Genomic DNA, 24,154 nt, shown 5'->3' on the forward strand with positions numbered 1-24,154 from the left:
AATGGGAAATTGAGTGAATGTCCATCAACAGGGGAATGGGTAAACAAATTGTAGTATCTGCTTTTGACGGAATACTACTGCATGGTAAGAAATGATGAGCATATTTTTTTAAAAATTGTAAACAACTACATAAGACAATGAAGAATGAAACACGTAGAACCAAAAGAAAATATAGCTACAGATTTAATATTTGAAGAATAAATTGTGGACACTCCCCTCTAGAGATTAAATTGAGAAGTGTAAACTGGAAAGATGTAATCTACACATACATAACAGTTTGCCCAACAATGCCTTCTATGGTTTGGGGAAGGGAGGGAGATCCTGAAAAAAAAAGAAAGAAAACCACATATTAACATTAAAAAACAAAACAAAAGAGTCATGGGAGGCATGCATGAATATTGTGTAAAGTATAAAGGTAGAGAAAAAAAAGATACTTTCTCTGCAGAAACAGGGAGGACTTCTCTTTTTGCACATAATTCTGTTCTGATAGGCTTGTTTCTACAGTTTAAAGGCCACCTGAATCATATCTGGCCTAGTACAGCATATGTTTATAATAATGGGTTAATATAGCCTTAGATGCTCATAGTTGCTTGATCTTCTGGAAAGGGTACTCTTACTGAAATGAACAGAACCTCAAACCATTTTTTTCTAGTAGATCTTTTAGGGCAGGGGTACCCAAACTTTTTACACAGGGGGCCAGTTCACTGTCCCTCAGACCACTGGAGGGCCGAACTATAAAAAAAAAAAACTATGAACAAATCCCTATGCACACTGCACATATCTTATTTTAAAGTAAAAAAACAAAATGGGAACAAACACAATATTTAAAATAAAGAACAAATAAATTTAAATCAACAAACTGACCATTATTTCAGTGGGAACTATGGGCCTACTTTTGGCTAATGAGATGGTCAATGTCTGGTTCCATATTTGTCACTGCTAGCCTTAACAAGTGATGCAAGTGTTGGAAATTTCAGATGTTTCATTTTGGAAAAAATCTGTTCACAGACATAAGTGCTGCCAAAGATGGTTGCCATTTTGAGTGCATGGTTCCTGAGATTAGGATATGTCTCAGAGAGGAGAGATGCATAGAAATTAGGCAAGCTGTTTGACTTAAATGTGTCTTTCAGAGAGTCACAATTCTGCAGTTCAGCCAGTTCCATTTGGTAAATTGTATCCACATTTTCAACAATAGAAAATGGGTTACAGAAAAGCTGTATGTCCTGTTCATGGAGATGAAGCTCTTTAAATCTGAATTGGAACTCCTTTTGCAACTTTTCCAGTGAATACACACATGTTTCTTTTGGGAATGCAATCAAGGGTTTTTCTGCTAACAGATTTTGAGTTAAGGGGAGACGGCAGAAATTTTCCTCCTTCACTTGTTTGATAAGGAGGCCCAATTTTACTTCAAATTCCTTCACATGTGATTGCATATCACAGATGAGCTTCCCTTTTCCTTAAAATTGCACATTGAAACTGTTGAGTAGCCCTGTTACATCTGTTAAAAAGGGGAGGTGCCATTTCCATTCTGCGTCATTGAGCTCTGGTACTTCTTTGTTTTTTGAAAGCATAAAAACTGTAATCTGTGGAAGTAAGTCATAGAAATATGTCAAAACTCTCCCTCGACTCAGCCAACGAACTTCTGTGTAGTATAGAACATCTTCATAGGCAACATTTAGCTCAGACAGAAATTCCTGTAATTGTCTGTGGTTTAGTGCATTAGCTCTAATGAAGTTAACACAAGATGCCACAATTTTCATAACAGAGTCCCACTTCAGTGATTTACTACATAGCAGTGCTTGTTGGTGGATGAGGCAGTGTATGCCTATTGGATGAGAATGGTTCCTTCCCTTGGTTAATGTGAGCAATTACTCCTTTCTTAGACCCCACCATGCTAGGAGCACCATCAGTTGTCACACTGGCTAGTTTAGCCTAGTCCAGCTCCAAATCCTTCACAGTTTGGGAAACCTTTTCATAGATATCTTCTCCTGCAGTTGTTCCTTTGATGCTTTGCAGTGTGGCAAGCTCTTCTGTGACTTAAAAATTAGAAGTTGTGCGGAATCAGGAACATCATTGCTCTCGTTGAGTGCCAAGGAAAAATAGGAAAGCTTTCTTGTGGAGTTTTGCAAATGCTGATACAAATTGTCTCCCATTTCTTCAATCCTTTGTGTAATTGTAGATCCTGAAAGACTAACTGTACTAAATAAGTCTGCCTTTTCTGGACACATCTCGTTGGCAACAGAAAGAAGGCACTCTTTAACAAATTCTCCCTCCACAAATGGCCTGTCAGGGCATGCTATTAGATTGGCAACTTGAAAATTTGCTCTCAGTGATGAAATATTTAGCTGCTTAGGAAGGAGAAGAGATGTAAGGAATTTTCTCATTTTGTAAAATAGAAATTGATGGTCAGAGAACAATAACCAAAGCTGAAACAAAAACAGGCTTAACCTAAATCTGAGGGCTTCTGTTGGCTTTTGCTAGCTGGCAGGGTGTGAGTTTTTTTGCCTGAACAAAAAAATTTTTTTTTAAGTAATTCCTGGCTATAGCTAAGAAATGAGCCTCACCCTGCAGAAAAATGGGCCTTAGAGCAGTTGCAATTCAATAGAAGGCCATTAGATGGAATAAAAGGGTAGTCCAGTGATTAGAGTTCTGTGGAAGACTACACAATCTGATTTCTTTAATACTAATCTCTCTCTTTTAATCTTTGCCACCATATTGTCTGCTGGACACTTCTACTTGGATATCCTGGAAGCTTCTCAAACTCATGATATCCAGAATGGAATTTGTTAAATTTTTCCTTTCCTCATCCTTCCCCATGTCAATTCATGGTATTAGCATCCTTCTAATCATCCAGATTGGTAATCTTGAAGTCATCCTTGATTCTTCCCTTTCTCTAAATCCCACCCATGTCCAATCAGTTGCAAATTCTTGTTTATACAACCTTCACATCTTTTACATCACTTTCCTTCTCTTCAACTCACAGCTGTCTCTGTTATAATTTAGGTCCTTATCTCTCGCTCAGTTCATTAAAATAATGAGTGTTGTTGCCTTTTGTTTTTATGTAAGCCATTTCCAGGTATATCCCTACTATACCCCTTACCCCACAAACTCCAGATCCCATGACCGTGATTTATAAAATGGGCAGGTGAAAGGGATTAGGCTCTTCCTGCTGAGTTGCTATAGCAAGATTAGTCAAATTCAGAGATTAGACTAGCCAAGCCAAAATTAATAAGAAAAAACACTACACAGGAGTTAAAATCAGGTGAGCAAACAGGATTGGAAACAGAAACCCTAAATCTCAGGAGAAGCAGACAACAATCTGAGATTGATCAGGTTTGCCAAACTCTAGACAGATGCCACAAATTAAAATCAGAAGGAATAGGGAAAGAACTCTATCCAAAGACTAGATTAGATTAAGGTAAGATTTCCCACATAAGAGAGTACCTTTTCCCTAATAAAATGTAAGCTTTATGATTGGCAGGAATTGCTTTATTTTTTTCTTTGCAACCCTAGCTCCTAGAACAATGCCTAATATATTTGCTGTTTAGTTATTTCAGTCCTCTTGGACTCTTTATGACCCCATTTGGAGTTTTCTTGGCAAAGATACTGGACTGGTTTGTCATTTCCTTCTCCAGCTCACTTACCGGGTGAGAAAACTGAGGCAAATAGGGTGAAGTGACTTGTTCCAGATAGTAAGTGTCTAAGGCCAGATTTGAGCTCAAGAAGGCAATTATTCCTTGATTCCAGACCCACCATGTTATCTACTGTGCCACATAACTGCCTTGCTTTATATATAGTAGTTGATTAACAAATGTTGAACTCAATTGCAATCCTGTAGCCCACATTTCAAAGACATCACCGTTTCAGACTATGACATCAACATCTCTGTCAGAGAGAAACGTTACTGACAGAAAAATGGTTAGTCAGAGGCATTGTCTCTGGGCACCCATATGATAATGTCTCCTCCCCCCCCCCCATGTCTAAGTATTAATTCCAAGGCAGAAGAGTGGTAAGGGCTAGGCAATGGGGGTTAAATGACTTGTCCAGGGTCATAGCTAGGAAGTATCTGAGTTCAGATTTGAACCTAGGACCTCCCACCTCTGGATCTGGTCTCACAGTCTTTCCAAGGTACTTCTATTACATGCCATCACACCTCTCCAGAAGTAGGTTTCCCAGCTTTAGGGGTACCCTGTATATATGTCAGAACCTCATCATGGAAGCATGAAGTAAAGTCCTTAGCTGGGCTGTGGGGGTATATAGGACACTTGAAGAGAGTAGCTTCTCCGGTGATTGGGATAGGGAATCCATTGGGGAGGAATTGTAGCATGACCATGTCATAGTGAGGGCCAAGTTGAGTTTAACTATATGAATTTGTGGTGGGCACAATCAGTGTGGCTTTCTGATGACGAGTGTGATTCCGGGCAAAGGAAGATAGTGGAAGTAATCCAAGAATGGGGTTTGGCAAGGCATGATTGGCAAGTGGACATGAGAACAAGGGATTGAAGAGTAAAGTATGGTGTGGAGATGGTTCATGTTCAGATTGAGATTGGAAAAAGAGGAGATTGTAACCAGAGCAGAGGTCATGAATGGTCTTGAATAGTGTTAAGGTATGTAGAGATTGGAAGTCATAGCAAAGACAAAGGGGAGGTTTAAGAGGAGTAAGGCCAATGGACAGATGAAAAGGTAAGAGGGTGATCAGACTGTAACTACCAGGTGTCTCTGGGAGGCATGTTTTGGCCATGAAACCAAAAGTCAAAGATACTTGTTCTTCTGAATTCCCTTCTCCCAGGAAGTAATTGGACCAGTGGATTCCTCTGATTGGTAAAGTCTTCTAAGAGCTACCATTTTCAGGAAAATCCAGGCCAGTCATGTTTATTTCTTCACTCCTATCTGGGCTAGACTCCTGACTCTTTTGATGGGTTTTCTCTACTATAACCCAGCATCCTTCTCAAACTGAACAATCATCCCTCTCCTGAAGCTCCTTCTTCTGATTGGTTAGTTCCTTTCTGACTCTGCTGTATTTCTTTCCCCATCATCCTCCATTTGGATAGCTTCTTCCTTCTTACCTGTTGCTTTTTTTTTAACCCTCATCTTTCATCTTATAATTAATCCTATATATTGGTTCTAAGGCAGCAGAGTGGTAAGCACTAGGTAACAAGGATTAAGCTAGGATGTGTCTGAAGCCACAGTTGAACCCAGGACTTCCCATCCTCAGTCCTGGCTCTCTATCTACTGAGCCACCTAGTTGCCTTCTGCTTTTTTTCATATGTTGTCTTTCCCCATTGTAATGTTAGTTCCTTGAGGGCAGTAACTGTCTTTTTGCTTGTATTTGTAGGCCCAGCACTTATCAAAGTGCTTGGCACATAGTAAACACTTAAATTATTTGTCTTAATTTGACTTGGACAAACTTGTGGCTAGACTTCTGGACCAGAATTAATCACCCAGAAGGAGAGCAGTCCTAACAAAGAGCAGTCCCAGAGAGATCAATTGTAGAATTGAGAGAGAATTAAACAGGGCAATTAGGAGTTGAGCTGAGTAGAGAAGACCCAGAGAGCCCAACTGAAACAATTATCCAGTAGAGACATTGAGCTCTCGATCACCGAGAGACTACCACTACTACTACTACTGCTCAGGGAGAAGAGTTTATAGAAATCTCAGGTTTCTCTAAATTTTTCATATTCATCATTCCTTCAGAATTTAGAGAACAGCAGGACTGGTGAAGGATAAGTTTATGTCATATGAGGACTGGTTGAAAGAGTTGGATGTTTTTAATTCAGAGAACAGAAAACTAGAGATAGAAAAAATGTGTGGTAGCTGTCTTCAACTATATGAAGAGTTGTACATAGAAGGATTAGACTGATTTACTCTGATCTTAGAGGATAGAATCAAGACAATGAGTAGAAGTTGTCATGAGGTAAATTTGGGTTCAATGTCAGGAAAAAAATTCCTAACAATTAAAGCTGTCCCCAAATGAAATGGGCATTCCTCTTCCTTGGAAGTTTCCAAGCAGAGATGGAACTACCACTTATCGAGCATATTATTGGTGAAGATTTGAATTTGCAAGGGAGATAACAGCTTTAATAAAATTGGAGACTTCCTGTAAGGAATGTGGCTAAACAGGACAGGGTACACGACCTCCAGGTCCTGGAAGAGTCAGGACTTGCCCTAGGAAATGATCCCAGGACTCTTGGAAGAGTCGCTTGGGATTATCAGTTACCCAAGTTTTATGCTTCCTATCAGATAGCTATTAACTCTGAGAAGAAGCCCTCATTCACTTCCTTCTCTCCATGATGTAGTATTGTTTGTTTGGGAAAGTGTAGAAGGGGAGAATCCGAGATGGAGGGGGTTCTTTTTTTTTTTTTTTGTTAGTTATCCATCTGGAAAGAGATGGGAGGGGTTCTGAGAGGGCATCTGCCTACCTCACACATTTCCCTTTTCTCCATCTTGTGTGGCTATTGATGTGGTAACAATAAGAATAACTGATGGAATATTACTGTGCTGTAAGAAATGATGAACAGGTTAGTTTAAAAAACAAACAAATTTGGAAAGACCTCTATGAAATTTTGAAGATCTAAATTAGTAGAACCAAGAGAATATTATATGAAGCTACAGAATTAATATTAGAAAAATAACTTTGAACGCCCATCTCCAGAGAAAGAATTGATGAATAGGAACATGAAAGATATAATTCATGTATATATTTCTTTGGTTGGAGATACCTTTTATGGTGTGGGGAAGGGGGAATAAATGAGGTACCTGGGAATTTTAATGTGCCAATAAACTAATTAATAATAAACAGAAATAACCAAGATGTATAAATAAATAGAAGATTGGTCTTATAGTCAAGAAGACCTGAGTTTAAGTCATGACTCTGCCCCATACTGTCTGAGTAACCCTGGGCAAGTCAGTGACCCTATCTAGGACCGTAAGGTGCTGATCCTCATTGTTTGAAGGAATTTTGTGTTGTATGATTATAAAAATGTTTTATAAACGTTGGGCAATATGGCATAATGGAAAGAGTACTGATCTAGAGTTCCAATGCAGCCTCTCTGATCTTTACTACCTAAGAGACCTTGGCAAGGTCACCTTACTTGCCTTTATCTCATACTTTATTAGTAATTGAGTCTGTTGAACTAGATGGCTTTTTTTTTTTTAACCCTTTACCTTCTGTATTGGAGTCAATGGCAGAAGAGCGGTAATGGGGGTCAAATGACTTGCCCAGGGTCACACAGCTGGGAAATGTCTGAGGTCAGATTTGAACCTAGGACCTCCCATCTCTAGGTCTGGCTCTCAATCCACTGAGCTACTCAGCTGCCCCCAACTAGATGGCTTTGAGGTCCCTTCAGGCTCTAACTTTATGGTGCTCTGATCCTTATAACAGCCCTAGGAAGTAGATTATATGGGTATTATCAGTCTCAATTTATTGATGAGGAAACCAAAGCTTAGCATGCTTATTTGACTTAATTTGTCCAGGTCAAATGACTATGAAATGAAGAATATGAACTTTAACCTGTATCTTCTGACTAAATCCTGTGCCTTTTCCATTCCACTGATACTCATCCTACCCTCTTATGTAGCTGTTTTACGATTTTTCTGAAAATCAGTCTATTAAATAGACACCCCGGGACAGCTAAGTGGAACAATGGATAGAGCACCAAGTCCATAGTCAGGAGGACCTGGGTTCAAATGTGACCTTAGAGTGACCTTGGGCAAGTCACTTAACCTTGATTGCCTGACCCTTGCTGTTCTTCTGTCTTAAAATCGATACTCACACAGAAGGGAAGGGTTTTTGTTCTTTTTTTAAAGATCAATTACTCCTCAAGCAGTGGATCTAGTTTAATTATTATACTTCTCAGGGACCCTTTAAGGGAAGGCAGTGAAGCTTCAAATCCATGCAACAGCCTAGCCACAATTTCTATTTAGGAAGATAATCTCACAGGCTCACAGAAAATAAGATATACTTGGTATAATGTAGAAACAGAACAGAACCAAGCAGGCCTTCAAGCTCAATTTGCAAAAAACATTTTACATCTCTGAATTGTAATCCACTAATGTCACTGGGTCGAGTGGAAGGCAGAAAAGGGAACCAGGGGTTATCGATTTCATGGAGATGTGTTTTCCCTCCTCCCTTCCCCCATCCCTATACACACAGAAGAACTTTTCCCCTTGCCACTCCCTATTGCCCTGGCAGCAAACTGCAGAGTTGCTGAGCTAGTGGTGTTTTCGGGGAAGTCAGATGACCCTGTTCCCCCTTCCTCCCATCTCTCAGCCTGTCCCTGCCCCTAAGGTTGAGACTATGGGGTTCTTGCTTGCTCTCTTGCTGCTGCCCCTGTATGCAGGTAAGGAGGGGGAAGGCCGTAGGGATGATAAAAAAAAGATTTTATGGGGACAGGAGAAGGCTAGTGCTGTCCAGGCTGGGACACTCATGCGGGATGCCCTCTTTTTCTTCTTAATGCCTCTGTGTTTCACCCCTCAGGCTTGTCTGTGACTGCTCCCTCCTGCTCCAGGAATGTGAGGATTGTGGGTGGCAACTTCACTCTCAGCCATGGTTGGACCCCAGGAAGCCTCCTCACTTACACGTGCCCTCCAGGGAAATACCCATATCCTGTGTCCAGTCAGTTGTGCAACAGCAATGGGCAGTGGAAGTCCCCAGGCACCTCCGTGGTCACCAGGGTGATATGCAAACGTGAGGGGACCAGCGGGTTTGGGCCAGCTGTGGTGTAAACTTCCTTCTTAGTTCTGTATTTCACCTGGCTCCCTCTTCCAAGTTCCCACTCCTGTCACTGACCCTTCCTTGGTCCTGCCTCTGACGCTCCCTCACCCCAACCTAAGCGTTCTGCCCTCCCTGGAGGTTCCCAGCTCTCCGCTCATGCACTCTCTGCTTAGTTCAATGAAGAAGTCTTGATTATATTCCATCTCTGTGTCAGCCACCTCCCTTTACCCCAGCATATACCATTTTTTCCCCTCTCCCTAGCTATGCGCTGTCCAGCTCCTGTTGCCTTCGAGAATGGGGCCTACAGTCCCCGGCTAGGATCCCACCCCGTGGGTGGCAACGTGAGCTTCGAGTGTGAGGATGGATACATCTTACGGGGCTCCCCAGTGAGGCGTTGCAGGCCCAATGGGATGTGGGACGGAGAGACAGCTATCTGCGACAGTGGAGGTGACTATCGGGAGGCGCTGGTGACTTGGGAAGGGCAAGGAGAAAAGGCCATGCGGTTGGGTGATTCTACAGAGACGCCTGTGTTTTATAAAAAATGACTGCCGGGATGGCAATTTGAATTTTTTGAAGCAATTCTGCGGAGGGTTTGTAAATTCTTAGCTCTGCTTTTCGGCCCTGTGGTGCTAAATGCGACCCAAGGGAAGGGTTTATTTGCTTCTGGATATCAGATGTGGAGTTCTTGGTATCATTTATATGGTGTTCTATACAAAGTAGATTATCTCCATTGAAAATATATGGGGTTCTAGGCTGGGCAAAGAACTGTGGCTCTCAAGTCAAGGGGAAAGCTGACAACAATATCTGTTGCATGGAGACATTGGTCTTAAATGCAGGTGAAGCCGGTGGTCATCCATGTGATATGACAAAATATCAATCTTCCTACAAGTCTTTCCATCATTATAGCTTAATTGCTTTGGATCTTGAAGACTTTTGTTTGGGAGTCTTCTATTTATTTATTTGTTTGTTTATTTATTTATTTTTAAACCCTTACCTTCCTTCTTGGAGTCAATACTGTGTATTGGCTCCAAGGCAGAAGAGTGGTAAGGGCTAGGCAATGGGGGTCAAGTGACTTGCCCAGGGTCACACAGCTGGGAAGTATCTGAGACCAGATTTGAACCCAGGACCTCCAGTCTCTAGGCCTGACTTTCTATCCACTGAGCCACCCAGCTTTGCCCCCCACCCCCTTTTTTAAATCTCCTATTTAAATGCAAAAAAAAAAAACTTCATCTACTACTTAGGTTTCAATGAAATGTGGATGGCCTCCTAAGAGTGAGGGCCTGAAGAAATGAGTGAACACAGAATAGTAATTGGTACAAGAGAGTTTGGATCTAGAAAAGAGGAAAAGTTCTGATTGAGGTGTCATTAGATAAAAACTTCCTCTTCCTCTTGGTTTTGCCTAGGTTTACCAGGCTGTCTTGCTTTGATTTATACATACTTCTACATGTCTGTTTATGAAAATGTTTTATATTCAATAGACAGTATGGTAAAGTGGAAAGAGACTGATTCTAGAGTTCCTGTCCAGCCTTTCTGATCTTTATTATCTGATCTTTGTGACCTTGGATACTTCCCCTTGTCTCATACTTTCCTTGTCTGTAAACAAGGGGGTTGGACTAGATGGCTTCTAAAGTCCCTTCAAGCTCTAAATTGGTGAATTTATGATCCTTATGACAGCCTTATGAGGTATATATTTCTTTTTTTTTATTTTATTTGATTAGTCAGTTTAGAACATTATTCCTTGGTTACAAGAATCTTTCCCTTCCCTCCCCCACCTCTTCCCATAGCCAATTGGGTTTTACATGTGTCCTTGATCAAATCCTATTTCTATGTTGTTGATGTTTGCACTAGGATGATCATTTTTAAATTTTTTATAAAAACCTTCCATCTTGGAATCAATACTATGTATTGGCTCCAAGGCAGAAGAGTGGTAAGGGCTAAGCAATGGAGTCAAGTGACTTGCCCAGGGTCACACAACTGGGAAGTGTCTGAGGCCAGATTTGAACTGAGGACCTCCTCTCTCTAGGCCTGGCTCTCTCGGATGATCATTTATAGTCTACATCCCCAATCATATCCCCCTCAAATCATATGAATCAAGTAAATGTTTTTCTTCTGTGTTTCTACTTCCACAGTTCTTCCTCCAAATGTGGGTAGTGTTCTTTTGCGTAAATCTGAGGTGTATATTTCTAGTTGTGGTTCTAGGTGGCTCAAAAGATGGCTATGTAGTAGATGGACACTCATAGAATTACAAGGAAATGTAAGGAGGTGAAGAAAACAAAAAGAGAATTAGGGAGGGATGTGGAATGGGTTGTCCCTTTCATCCTTCTTTCTCTTTTATTTACTTACAGCCGGACATTGCCCAAACCCAGGGATCCCAATTGGGTCGGTGCGGACAGGGAACCGGTTCAGTGTCGGTGATCGAGTGAAGTACCGTTGTTCAGAGAAGTTGATCATGATAGGGTCTGAGGAACGAGAGTGCCAGGCAAACAGGGTCTGGAGTGGAACTGAGCCCATTTGCAGATGTGAGTAGTAGGTCTCCACTATCTCTCCTCCCTCTTCATTCCTTAGACCAACAAGAAACCCTCACACATGCATTTCGGTTTATAGTTTACAAAGCATGTCCTCATACCTTATCTCTCAAGACTAAGGCTCAAAGGGGAGAATACTCACCAGAGTGGTAGAACCAAGACTCAAACTCAGGTCTTCTGATGTCAGGTTCTGCTCACTGTATCTCATGGGCTTTTGTGGCCTCCTCAAAACTAGAAATCACTCTTTCTACCAACACATCCTTCCCATAACCATGAGTTGAACCCAGGCCTCTCTCTTCCTCTGCAGCTTCCTACTCCTATGATTTCCCTGAAGATGTGGCCCCAGTCCTAGACACCTCCTTTTCCCAACTCCTGGGGGCCACCAACCCTCTAATGCAAAAGTCAGGTGAGAGCTAAGGGGAGGGGACAAGGCAGAGCTGAAGCGGGTGGAGAGAAGGTGAGCCTGAGGCAGGGACTGGTGCTGGCCTAGGGCACAGAGGGCATGAGCAGAAGCTAGAAGGGCAGTCTTGGGGGAGAGAGCTGGGATTTTAGGAAAGGCAACTATTCAGGTTGGAGGACAGGCAGGATAGAAAACTATGAAGTGATATTTAAATTTATTGTCTAGGTAAAACAGAAGGGTCTCCCAGACCTTTTAGGTCAAGAGCAGCTAGGAATCTGGGCTCTGACACTTCTTTGTCTTCTACATTGTACATGTTCCTTCTATCCCTTTTTTTTCCCAGAGAATTTTGGCCGGCGCATCCTGATACAGAGGTCAGGTCACCTGAATCTCTACCTGCTCCTTGATTCCTCCCAGAGTGTCAGTACAGAAGACTTTGCCATTTTCAAAGAGAGTGCTCAACTTATGGTGGACAGGGTCAGAAACTGGGGTCAAGATGGCCCTCATATTGTCTGTCTCCCATCTTTTGAGATCTAATTTAATCCCCTCTTCCTCTAGGAAGATTCCCACATGAAGCTTAAGTCAATCTGATCCCTTCAACAGTACTTATGAACCCCACTTAAACAATTTTATTTTGTATGTATTCTCAAGTTATCTTCTGCATATATGTGTGTGTTTTCAGCTCAACCTTTCAAAGTATCTGATTCAATGCTCTTCACATGGGTTACTCAGCAAATGTCTGTTAGTTCACTCATATAAGGTTCTATCTGTGTCCCTATCCATGTTTCTAATTTTAGGTTTCATTTCCTTGAGCCTCTCCCTTTCTCACTTCCTCTTTTCCTCTTTCTCCTTCCCCTCTCTTTCTCCCTCTCCACCCCATTCTCTTTCTCTCTCTGTTCCTCCCTCTTTCTCCCTCTCTCTTTCCCTCCTCCCCCATCCCTACCCTTTTCCTCATATATATTTCATAGGATCTCATTATGTTCTCTTCTCCTTTGGCTCACCTCCCATAGATCTTCAGCTTTGATGTCAATGTCAGCGTTGGCATTGTCATTTTTGCTAAGTCTCCCAAAGTCATCTTGTCTGTTACTCACAAGGATTCTCGGGATGAGATGGAAATAGCCAAAAAGTTGGAGGACCTCAAGTATGGAGGTGCGAGGGTGGGGTGGGGAGGGGTGGGGAGGGAGAGGAGGAAGAAGAAGGGGGTGCTGCCTTCAGATGGGAAGGATTGAGCGCACAATTGGGGATGCATGATGGGAGAGCACATTCTGGTTCTATATCCTTCTGCTGGAAAGGTTTTGGACTAGACAAAGGAAAAGCTTTGCCTATCAGTGGCATGTGAGGAAATTCCAGGTGTTCTAGTTGAGGATAGTATGGCCCTGGCTTCCAAATCCAGCATCTTTTTGTTAGGGATGTGACAAAAGAGGTTTCCTCCCAGGTACAGTAGAAACCAGCTACCTTCTGAGATCCCCTATTACTCTGATATTTTGTGATTCTATGTATTCCTGCTTTTACTCCTTCATATCCAACCTAAATAGATTAAAGGAAGGGAGAACAGGAGGAAGGAAGGAGGGAAGAAAGGAAAGAAGGAAGAATTTACTATATCTCAGACACTGTGCTAAGTAAATACAAATACAAGCAAAAAAGAAAGCTAGTCCCTGCCCTCAAGGAGCTTACATTCTAATGGGAGACTATACACAAAAAGGAGTTGAAAGGTAAGGGCAAGGGGAAGAGGAGGAAGAATTACGGTATACAGGGCATGATTTTGAAATCCTAAAAGTCAAGAATAGGGCCAAAAGAGAATTAAGACAGACTGATTTTCACAAAATGGAGGGTCCAGTGGAAGAAGGGGAAAGCAGGCTTTGTGGAGGGATACTCCTGGATGAGTAGGTGGCAGGGATCTTAGGCTGTTTGGAAATCTAAATCTTTTTACCTTCATGAAGTCAGGACAACATAATTTTGAAGCTGCCATAGGTGAGTGTACCTGATTTGTTTTAGGACCAATAGCTGTACTCATTACCTCATTATCTAGATGAATATTTACACATAAATTCAATATTGTTAATTCAATTCAGTTCAACAAAATTTTATTAGGCAACTACTACATAAGGGGGTTATTGAACTGGGTGCTGGGAATATAATCATAAAACATAAACCCTGTTTTAAGAGAGTGTATAATCTGAAAGTAGGCCAAGACATGAATGTAAGAGTGAGAGAAGGGAAAAGGACAGGTCCAGTATTAAAAGTGTGAGGACGGACAGTTCACTTCTGCCTGGGGTTTGAAAAGGAGGATCAGAGAATGCTTCAGGACTAGGTAGGTGGCCACTGAGTTAGGCTTGGAAAGAAGGGAGGAACTTCAGTAGCTGGATATGGAGCAATCCATTCTAGACAAAAGGAATTACGTCAGTTGTAGTGGGTACCTTTGGGGAAAGGTGGGGAGAGAGAGGGGCCTCGGTTGACTGGAACATTACGTGCTGCTCCATAAGAGACTACAGGACACCATATTGAGATCTCTGGATTTTCATCATGACCTTGGGCTGTGGTGTTTATGCAATAGGCAGCTAGTTCTGTGTTCAGCTATGGAGAGGCCCTTGATTTATGAATGGGAGATGTAATTGGAGGTCTGCCAGGACCACAGGGTTCTAAGTCACAGAACAGGCCCCTAGAAGGGTACTTCTTTCTGTTTAATGACTTCCTCCCCAGGTATGGCAAGTAAGAGTTGTCTGAGGGATTTCTTCCTCTTTGCTGATTCCAGATCCAGACATTGGAACTGGAACCAACATCAACAAAGCCATGATGCAAATCTATGAAATGATGAATAACGAAATGGCCATTTTTGGAGGAAGGCAGAAAGATTGGGAAAAAATCCGACATGTCATCATCCTTTTGACAGATGGTAAGTGGTGCCTGGATCTCCATAAACCTTAGAACTCAGAATACAGGAAGTTGTCCAGAAGCAGGAAGAAGTAAGGATGTGTTTAAAGGGGAAGAAACCAAGCATTACAGTGAGTGAAAAACTTTCTAGAGATAATGTCTCAAGGGTTTTTAGGAATTCTTCTGTTTTGCCCAGACTCAGAAGATCCATGAACTTCATACAAACTGACTTTTCTCACTTCTGTTACAATAATCAGTTCACTAATAATTATTTATTAAACACCTATTATGTGTTAGTCTTGGTGGGATTCCTGCCCTTGAAGAGCTTAAAGTTTAGCCAGGGAAGGGGCAGCTGAGTATCTCAGTGGAGAGAGAGCCAGGCCTGGAGACAGGAGGTCCTGGGTTCAAATGTGAATTCAGATACATCCTAGCTGTGTGACCCTGGGCAAGTCACTTAACCCCCATTGCCTAGCCCTTACCACTCTTCTGCTTTAGAACCAATACTAAGTATTGGTTCCAAGACAGAAGGTAAGCATTTTTTTAAATAAAAATAATAATCTTTGCCTTATTCAATATTAATTATTGGTATAAATTATACAAAGGAGCTACAAGATTGGTTTAGGGGGGAAAGCACTGGCAGCTGAGAGCAATTAGCAAAAGATGGTAGCTAATGAAGAAGGTAAGAGTTGAACACTGAAGAAAACTTGAGATTTTAAGATATGCAAGAGCAGGAAGGGGAGATCCTAGACTTGGTGAATAATCAGTACAAAGGCAAATAAATAGGAAATGAAGCACCATATGTGACAAATAGCAAGAAGGTCATTTGGGCCACAGTGCAATGAGTGTGAAAGAAAAAGCAAAGGGTAGTTTGAGGTGCAGGTTGTTGGGAAGGGCTTTAAGTGCTAACTGATAAAAGCCATCAAGAGTTCAAAGTCATAAAATTTGGCATTTTGGGGAGCGGGCTATGATGTTGGGTATTCCAATCCAGGCCTCATTCTATTCTGCTCTACCACCTTTCATCCTTATTGTAAGGAAAGTCCAACATGGGTGGATCTCCAACGGAAGCTGTAAAAAAGATCAAAGAAGTGTTGAACATAAGGCAAGAGAGGACAGATTATCTGGGTAAGTGTCCCATTTCTGCCTCTAATCATCTCATCATTCTACCACGTTACTTTTGTATGGAGTTCCTATCACTTTACAAAGGGCATTTGTGATTGTATTCTATGGCTGGGGTTGTCATAGGACAAATAATTCAGGAAAGCTTGATGGGTCAATTTTTTTTCTTTCTTTTTTTTTTTTAATTGGGAACCTACTGTGCTTAAGATATGGATTCTCCTCCATCTCTCAGTGGAAGTTAGTTTTCCTTCAATTTTCAGTGTGAGCATTTACATTACATCTCAGATATGGAAAACAAATCAAGGCTTAATTTCTTGTTCTATTGACTGTCTAGACTTAAGAGAATGAGATTGATTCTGTTTTCTCTTCAATTGCCCCAGCAGAAAGTGTTTGTTTCTTAGATATTCCTAGACCCCATTGTTAGATTCTTTTTCTTGCCCCGGCCCTATGACATAACTCATTGTGTATGTCCTATTATTTTTCATCTATGCATTCATCCTCCTGCCCTTGAAAGAGCTCCACAAATTATAGATCTCAATAAAATTTAAATTTAATTTAAATAATAAAATAATAAATAGATAAATAATAAAATTAAGGAGCTATACCAAGGGCTCTAGGAAAGCTATAACAAATTGTTTTAACAAGAGTAAATTGACATTTATATGGGACTTTAATGTTTGAAAAGCATTTTACGTGCTATCTCAATGAATCTTTACAACAGTCCTGTAAACAGGTACAGTTGAGTCCCATTTTGCAGATGAAGAAGCTAAAGCTGAGGTTACTTGTCCATGGTGACACAACTAGTGTTAGAGGGAAGATTCAAATCCCAGTCTTCCTGACTCCAAAGTCCATCAATGTCAGTCAACAGCTATTTTATTAGGATGTATGGGGACAGCTAGGTGGCTCAGTGGATTGAGAGCCAGGCTGAGAGATGGGAAGTTCTGGGTTCAAGTACTATACTATATTATATTAGAGTAAAGTATAGTAATTATATTATAATATTATTAATTATGTTATGTTATATTATAATTATATTATAATTGGAATAATATTTCTACCCAGATATATATTTTATAAAGTTTATTAGAAAGGGTAGACAATCATTCCTATAAATAACCTGACAGTGTGTAGTACCTAGCCTGCAAGTCTCTTCCTCCTTCCCGCTCACCTGCCTGCTATTTCCGACTTCTTTTTTCTTCTTTCTCTTCTTGCTTCTCCCTCCTCATAAGCCCAAAGCCTTGACTTCTATTGATGTACAGCACAAACCTGGTGCAACTGTGTTATGTCAGGAATGTTTGATGGACAGGTCAAGCTACTCAGGAGGGGGAGGGAATGAACTTCCTTGACACAATTATATTATTTTATTATATTATTAATTATATCATGTCAATTATATTATATTAATTATATTATATTATAAATTATATTACTAGGCCAACATGGCCTAGGCCTGAGCCTAAGGGAGAGAGAGTCAGTCTTTATCACTCACCAAACTGAAATTACTCTCCAAACTGAATTCAATTGTCTCCTGACGTTTTACCCCTTCCTTTTAAAGAAATTTTCTCTTTTGTCACCTCCCCTAATTTTTCACATCTACCCATCACAGTAGATGCTTTTTTCCAGGCCTGCCCATTCTTAGTTTTCACCTTCTTTGGTTTTTCACCTTCTCTGGTTAGAGTAAATCTTCTGAGTACTTCACACCTCTTTCTTAAGCTTACCTTTTGTAAATTACTTGACCTTTTTGTGATTAATTTAACCTTTACAGGTACTTAACACCTTTTTGTATTAGATCTAAAAACAGACCTAGCTTAAGGTTCTAGCTTTACTATAAGGTATGAGTTAGGGACTTTCATTGTTCAATCAGGAGTTTACAACTTTATCTTCCCCTAAGGCACTGTCTGAGTAGGGTGGAGTAATTTTAAAAGTTCTCAATACATTCCTGATCGAGTATCTCCATTGTTACAATAGGGGAATAGCTTAACCAAATCTTCTAAGGTACAATCTGAGTAGTTTTTAAGATTCACAGTACCTCAGACACTTCCTAGCTGTGTGACCCTGGGCAAGTCCCCTAATCCCCATTGCCTAGCCCTTACATCTCTTCTGCCTTGGAACCAATACCCAGTATTGATTATAAGATGGAAGCTAAGGGTTTTTACAAAAAAAAATAACCTACTATATGCCAAGTATTGTGCTATGTAAGCACTGAGGAAACAAAGCCAGAGGAAAGACTGTCCGCTTTGAGAGTGCTCACATTCTAACCATTTCCATTGCACTATTCTGCATCTACCAGGCCATGTTATCCTAGGGACAGATTTATTTCTAAGAGACACCTAGGAAGGAGAAAAAGAGTATTTTAGTGATCGTCTCTGGTATTTTCACTTTGTACATTCTAAGTCACTGGGCAAAGCTGTGAGATTTGTTGTAACGATCTGTCATGAAGGAACTGAAAAATTGTATTTTCATAGCTTTCCAGCCAGAAGGAAACTTGGAGATAAAGGGAAAATCCTAAAAGTTCAACTTTGTGGTTTCTTCTAAGATTACAAACATTTCAATAGCCACTGACCTCTCAATGGCAGGATGGGGATGTGTGCTCTGGTAAAGCTAGGGGTGTGCTGGTAAATGTTTTAACAACTCCCTGGGGTGGGGCTGGGGGTAAAAAAGGGGATGGATAGTGGGCAGGATGTATACTGGATACTTTTAAGTTTAATCTGCGTTATTAACATTTTTTTCCTTCTCGTTCTCTTAAGTCTAGACAGTCAATAGAACAAGAAATTAAGCCTTGATTTGTTTTCCATATCCGAGACGTAAATGCTCACCCTGAAAATTGAAGAATTAGCTTTAGCACAGCTCTGAAAACCCAACAGCAAAATGTGATTTTACTCACCTTGAAGTGGGTCAGTTTTCTAGGGATTCCAACCTCCTTCTTGGAAGAGGTCCAGGGTACCTTGCCTTTGATCCCAGAGTTTTTTTCTTTAACTATTCTCCAACCTTTCCTGATCTGTAAACCCCATTTGGGCAGCCAGGTAATGAAGCAGATAGAGTGCCGGACCTTGAGTCATGAAGACTCATCTTCCTGAGTTCAAATCAGGCCTCAGACACTTACTAGCTGTGTGATCCTGGGCAAGTCGCTTAACCCTGTTTGCCTCAATTCCCCATCTGTAAAATGAGAAGGAAACGGCAACCCACTTCAGTATCTTTGCCAAGAAAACCTCAGATGGAGTCACAACTGAAACCACTGAACAATCACAAATATAGAAGTATAGAAACAAAATGTCAGGACAATATATATGTGTGTATATATATATATAATATGACTATATATATAATCTGACTATAATAAATTATAGGCCCAATCTAAGTGGTACTCACATTTTCTAACCTAAAGCTCTATTTAAAGTTCTCCCAAGCCTAAATGAACCTTCAGAATACTCTGCAGTCTAGGGGCATGTGCCACTAGCCAGCTCCCTTATGGATACCAAACAAAATAGTGATTTGCATGCCAGAATACCACAAATTGATTTGATATTTGTTTACAGGTATGCCCTGGCCTGAGTTGGTTTTTCTATTTACCATCTCAAGCTCACTTTCAATCAATTAAAGAAGCTTCCTGGTTCCTGGAGAGTTTTTAAGAGTTCCATTCACATTCCTAGTCACTTGCATAATGAGTTATCTCCTCCAAAGGGGTCAGGGGTGAGGTGTGAAGAACTTTATTGTTTCTTTTCAATCAGAAAACAATAATTCAGTGCATTGTTTGCCCTTCAGTTTCACAAAAAAAGTGGCACATTACATATTGGGCTTATGGATTCCAGTCTCCAAAACCGTATGCTGGAGCTTGTTAGTTCTAAAGTCCACCAGTAACCTACATAAAAGTAGCCTCTTTTATCCCTACTAGGCAGCTGCATAACCCAAGAATTTTGAATTGTCTCTTCTGTCCTCCACCAGACATCTATGCCATTGGTGTGGGGAAACTGGATGTAGATTGGAAAGAACTAAATGAGCTGGGGTCCAAGAAGGATGGAGAAAGGCACGCCTTCATTCTCCCAGACTCCAAAGCCCTCCTCCAGGTCTTTGAGAATATGTTGGGTGAGTGAACTTTTCCCCTCCAAGGAGCCAAAGCCCAGGTGGTCAATATGGGACATATGGGCCGAATGTGTCCCAGTCTAAAAGGAAGTAATGAACCTACAGGAACACTGCTAGGAAAAGAACACCCTTCTCTTTCTTTCGTTTCCTTTTTTTAACTTTCAAATATTTATTTATTTATTACCAATTATATGTTGTAACAAATTTCCATACAAGTTTTTCTAAGTTATATGATTGAACTCTTACCTCCCTCCTTTACTTCCCTTCCCCCTCCCAATGCTGATAGACAATTTGATCTGGGTTATACATGTATTATCATGCAAAACACATTTCCACATTGTTCATTTTTGTAAATGACTAGTCTTATAAAACCAAAATCCCAAAACATAAACCCAGCTAAACAAGTGAAAAATCATATGCTTTTATTTGCATTCTGACTCCAACAGTTCTTTCTCTGGAGATGGAGAGCATTCTTTGTCATAAGTCTCTCAGAATTTTCCTGGATCATTGTATTGCCATTAATAGTTTAATCTATCACAGCTGATCATTTCACTCTGCATCAGTTCATGTAGGTCTTTCCATCTCTTTCTGAAATTGTATCCATCATTTCTTATAGCACAATAGTATTTCATTACCTGATTCATATACCACAATTTGTTCATCTGTTAACCAATTGATTGACATCCCCTTAATTTCTAATTCTTTGCCACCACAAAAAGAGCAACTATAAATATCTTTGTACAAGTAGGTCCTTCTCTCCCCCCCTTTTTTATCTCTCTGGGATAGAGATCTAGTAGTGATATTGCTGGATCAAAGGGTATGCATTGTTTTGGAGCCCTTTGGGCATATTTCCACATTGTCCTCCAAAAGGACAGGATCAATTCATAACTCTACTAATAATGCATTTGTGTCCCAATTTTGCCACATCCTCTTTAACATTTGTCATTTTCCTTTACTGTTGTTTTGTACAATTTAATAGGTATGAGGTGGTACTTTAAAGTTGTTTTAATTTGCATTTCTCTAATCAAGAGTGATCTAGAACATTTTTTCATATAGTTATTGATAGCTTTGATTTCTTCTTCTGAAAATTGTCTATTCATATCCCTTGACCATTTGTCAATTGAGGAATGACTTGTATTCTTATAAATTTGATTTAGTTCTTTACATATTTGAGAAATGAGACCTTTATTAGAGAAATTTGTTATAAAAATTCCCCACCCCCAGTTTATTGTTTCCCTTTTATTCTTGGTTTCATTGGTTTTGTTTGTACAAAACCTTTTTAATTTAAGTTAATCAAAATTATCCATTTTCCATCTTGTAATGTTCTCTGTCTCTTGCTGGTCACAAGTTCTTCCCTTCCCCATAGATATGGAAGGTAAATTATTTATATTTTATTTATTTTTATCACCCTTTTATGTCTAAATCATATATCCATTTTGACTTTATCTTGGAATACAGTATGAGATATTGATTCAAACTGAATTTTTGCCATACTGTTTTCCAATTTTCCCAGCAGTTTTTGTCAAATTGTGAGTTCTTATCCCAAAAGCAGGGATCTTTGGGTTTATCAAACATTAGATTTCTGAGGACATTTATTCCCAGTCTATTCCATTGGTTCATCCTTCTATTTCTTAACCAGTACCAAATCGTTTTTGATGATTACTGCTTTAGAGTACAGTTTAGGATCTGCTACCATCCTTCACACTTTTTTCTCATTAGTTCCCTTAATATTTTTGATCTTTTGTTCTTCCAGATGAATTGTTGTTATTTTTTCTAGTTCTATAAACTAGTTTTTTGGTAGTTTGGTTGATATGGTACTGAATAAGTAAATTAATTTAGGTAGGATTGTAATTTTTCTTATATTAGCTTGGCTTAACCATGAGCAACTAAGAATACCCTTTCCAACAATTTCCTTCCTCACCCCAGGGTCTATTATTTCATCTTGTTCACAGATATCTCCAAGTTTGTGGACACTGTCTGTGGTGTGGGAAATATGTCAACCAATGCTTCAGCCCAAGAGAGGACACCCTGGCATGTCATCATCAAGGTAACAACTGGGTTGTCTATCTTCATCCATGAGGATATAGAATTGGATGTGCATGTAGGGGTAAGGAGAGTGAAGGGCTAAGAAACTAGACTGCAGGGTCTCTAAAGCTGACATTCTCCTTTCCTACAGCCCAGCAGCACAGATACATGCCGAGGGGCACTCATCTCTGATCAATGGGTCCTGACTGCTGCCCACTGCTTCCATAAAAAGAATAACATCGACCTGTGGAGAGTCATTGTGGGTAAGAAGAAGAGGGGAAAGTCCCCCTAACCCTAGAGGACCCAGGCAACTGACTCTTGGTTCAACACTCTCTTTCTCTCCCAGAAATTTTGTTGCCCCTTAGGAATATAGGAGCTGGGCTCCTCAACCTGCTACTTCATATCCCTAGGAGATCCTAAGTCAAAGAGAGGCAGAGAGATGCAGATTGAGCAGTGGTTCATTCCAGAAGAGTTCGATGTCTATGCCAAGAAGCAGCAAGGGATTGAAGAATTCTATGGAAATGACATTGCCTTGCTGAAGCTGACTGAGAAGGTCAAGATGTCCAGTCATGCCAGGTGCAAGAACCAGGGGATATCTCAAGCAGTGGAAGGAAGGGACAAAGCCCTTGGGCAGGCCTCTCCTGATTCCTATCTTCTTCTCCAGACCCATCTGTCTTCCTTGTACTGTGGGGGCCAACCTGGCTCTGCGGCGTTCACCAGCCAGTACCTGTTCTGACCATGGTAATGTGAGAGGCTGGAAAAAAAAGATGTCCAAATCTCAGAGGAGGGCAGGGGACTATGAGAGACCAGATAGTGGGACTGGGGTAGAATTGGGAGGTGAGGGAGGATACAAGCAGATGCCTGTGGTCTTACATGAGGGGACATATAGAGATGGTGCCTTTCTCTCTGGTTCAGAGAATATACTTTTGAAGAAAAACGAAATCCCTGCTCACTTTGTCTCCCTGGATGATGAAATAATGGACATTGTTCTCAAGGAAGAGAATGAGGTGAGGACCCAGAAGGAGGGAAGTGATGGGGGAAGAGAAGTGGGCAGAGGCAGGGAAGGCTTCTTCAAAATGAACTCCCTACCATGGTATACCAAGGGGTATACTCTAAAAACTTGACCCCAATATCCTCCCTGTGTCCTTCCAGCCTGCTCCTCAAGGGTCTTTGGAAAGACAGTGGAGCAGAATGGGAAGAGCGCTCCTTGAATTTGACAATTTAACTCCACCATTTATGATATGGATTAGAATCCTAATTCTGATACCATGCCACCTTGGAAAAGTCATTTCAAACTCTCTAGGCTTCTCAGTTTCTTTATCTGTAAATAAGAAGGGGTGGGACTTTAAGCTTGTTTTCCAGCTTAAAATCTTTCCATCCTATGAGCTTTTGCTGTCTATCCCCCTAATATTTCCTTCCTCCTTCTCTCCCCTCACCCCCAACCTAGCGGACAATCTGCCTCCAGGCTGTTTCCCAGGCCAAAGAGGTTTTCCCTAACCTCACTGATGTGAAAGAAGTGGTGACTGACCAATTTCTGTGTAGTGGCACTGGAAATGATGCTTCCCCTTGCAAGGGTGAGTGTGGAGGACCACAGGGTGCCTGGGGGGAAAGCAAGGCAGTGTTGGTGGAGGCAGAAGACTGGTCCCTTTGGTCAGGAATAATCATGCCACTGCCTAGCTGTCTGGCCTAAGGTTTTAGAATGGTGGCAACTAGGATGAAAGGGATGGGAGCTGGATGGGAGCTGGGCTGATAGTGCTTCTTTTCTTCCCATTCTTGGCAGGAGAATCTGGAGGGGCAATTTTCCTTCAGAACAGATACAGGTATTTTCAGGTAAGGAGACTAGGGGAAAGGAACTACCTGGATTTGACTCTGGGGCAGAGATTATAGGATCTCTAGTAGAGAGTGGGATGGGGATGCTAGGTTACATGGAAAGCTCTGAGGAATGGCCAGAGACTGGATTATTTTATTTTCTTCTCTTCCTTATTTAGGTGGGACTGGTGAGCTGGGGTTTATACAATCCATGTTCAAAAAAGGCAGCAGCCCCAACTAAGGTGAATCGCCACCCACCCTCAGCTGGCAAGATAGCCCGAGATTTCCACATCAGCGTCTTTCGACTTCAGCCCTGGTTGAGACAACATCTGAAAAATGTCTTACGTTTTCTTCCCCTTGGGCCAGCTTCCTGAATCCTGACCTTCCTAGTGTCCAGCTACTGATTTCCAAGTCTTAAGACCCTGATCTCTCTAGCAGAGACCTGCCTGGCCTCCAGCTCTAGCTGCCCAGATGTTTGGGTCTCTTCTCTATCTTATCACACCTCCATCCCACCCCCCCCCCTTCCATTCCATTCCCTGCCCCTTCTGGGATTTTCCCAATTATGACATTAATAAATTTTTGCTATTTCCCCATATTTCCATCTACTCTGTTATCTGT

The 24,154-nt window shown here is 41.0% G+C and overlaps 1 protein-coding gene across 1 annotated transcript; it reads left to right on the forward strand.

Annotated features, from left to right (window-relative positions):
* Positions 1-8,182: 8,182 nt before the first annotated feature.
* C2 (complement C2) lies at positions 8,183-24,131 on the forward strand. Its single transcript, XM_001376340.4, has 18 exons — positions 8,183-8,339; positions 8,477-8,686; positions 8,975-9,160; positions 11,059-11,232; positions 11,546-11,644; positions 11,979-12,112; positions 12,646-12,784; positions 14,388-14,528; positions 15,539-15,628; positions 19,565-19,705; positions 21,655-21,749; positions 21,879-21,990; positions 22,138-22,303; positions 22,392-22,468; positions 22,643-22,734; positions 23,175-23,301; positions 23,508-23,557; positions 23,716-24,131. The coding sequence occupies exons 1-18, from the start codon at positions 8,237-8,239 to the stop codon at positions 23,908-23,910; spliced, it is 2,331 nt and encodes a 776-aa protein (XP_001376377.3). The 5' UTR covers positions 8,183-8,236; the 3' UTR covers positions 23,911-24,131.
* Positions 24,132-24,154: the final 23 nt, after the last annotated feature.

Source organism: Monodelphis domestica, chromosome 2, assembly GCF_027887165.1.
Source record: "Monodelphis domestica isolate mMonDom1 chromosome 2, mMonDom1.pri, whole genome shotgun sequence".
In the NCBI taxonomy this organism is placed as follows: Eukaryota; Metazoa; Chordata; class Mammalia; order Didelphimorphia; family Didelphidae; genus Monodelphis; species Monodelphis domestica.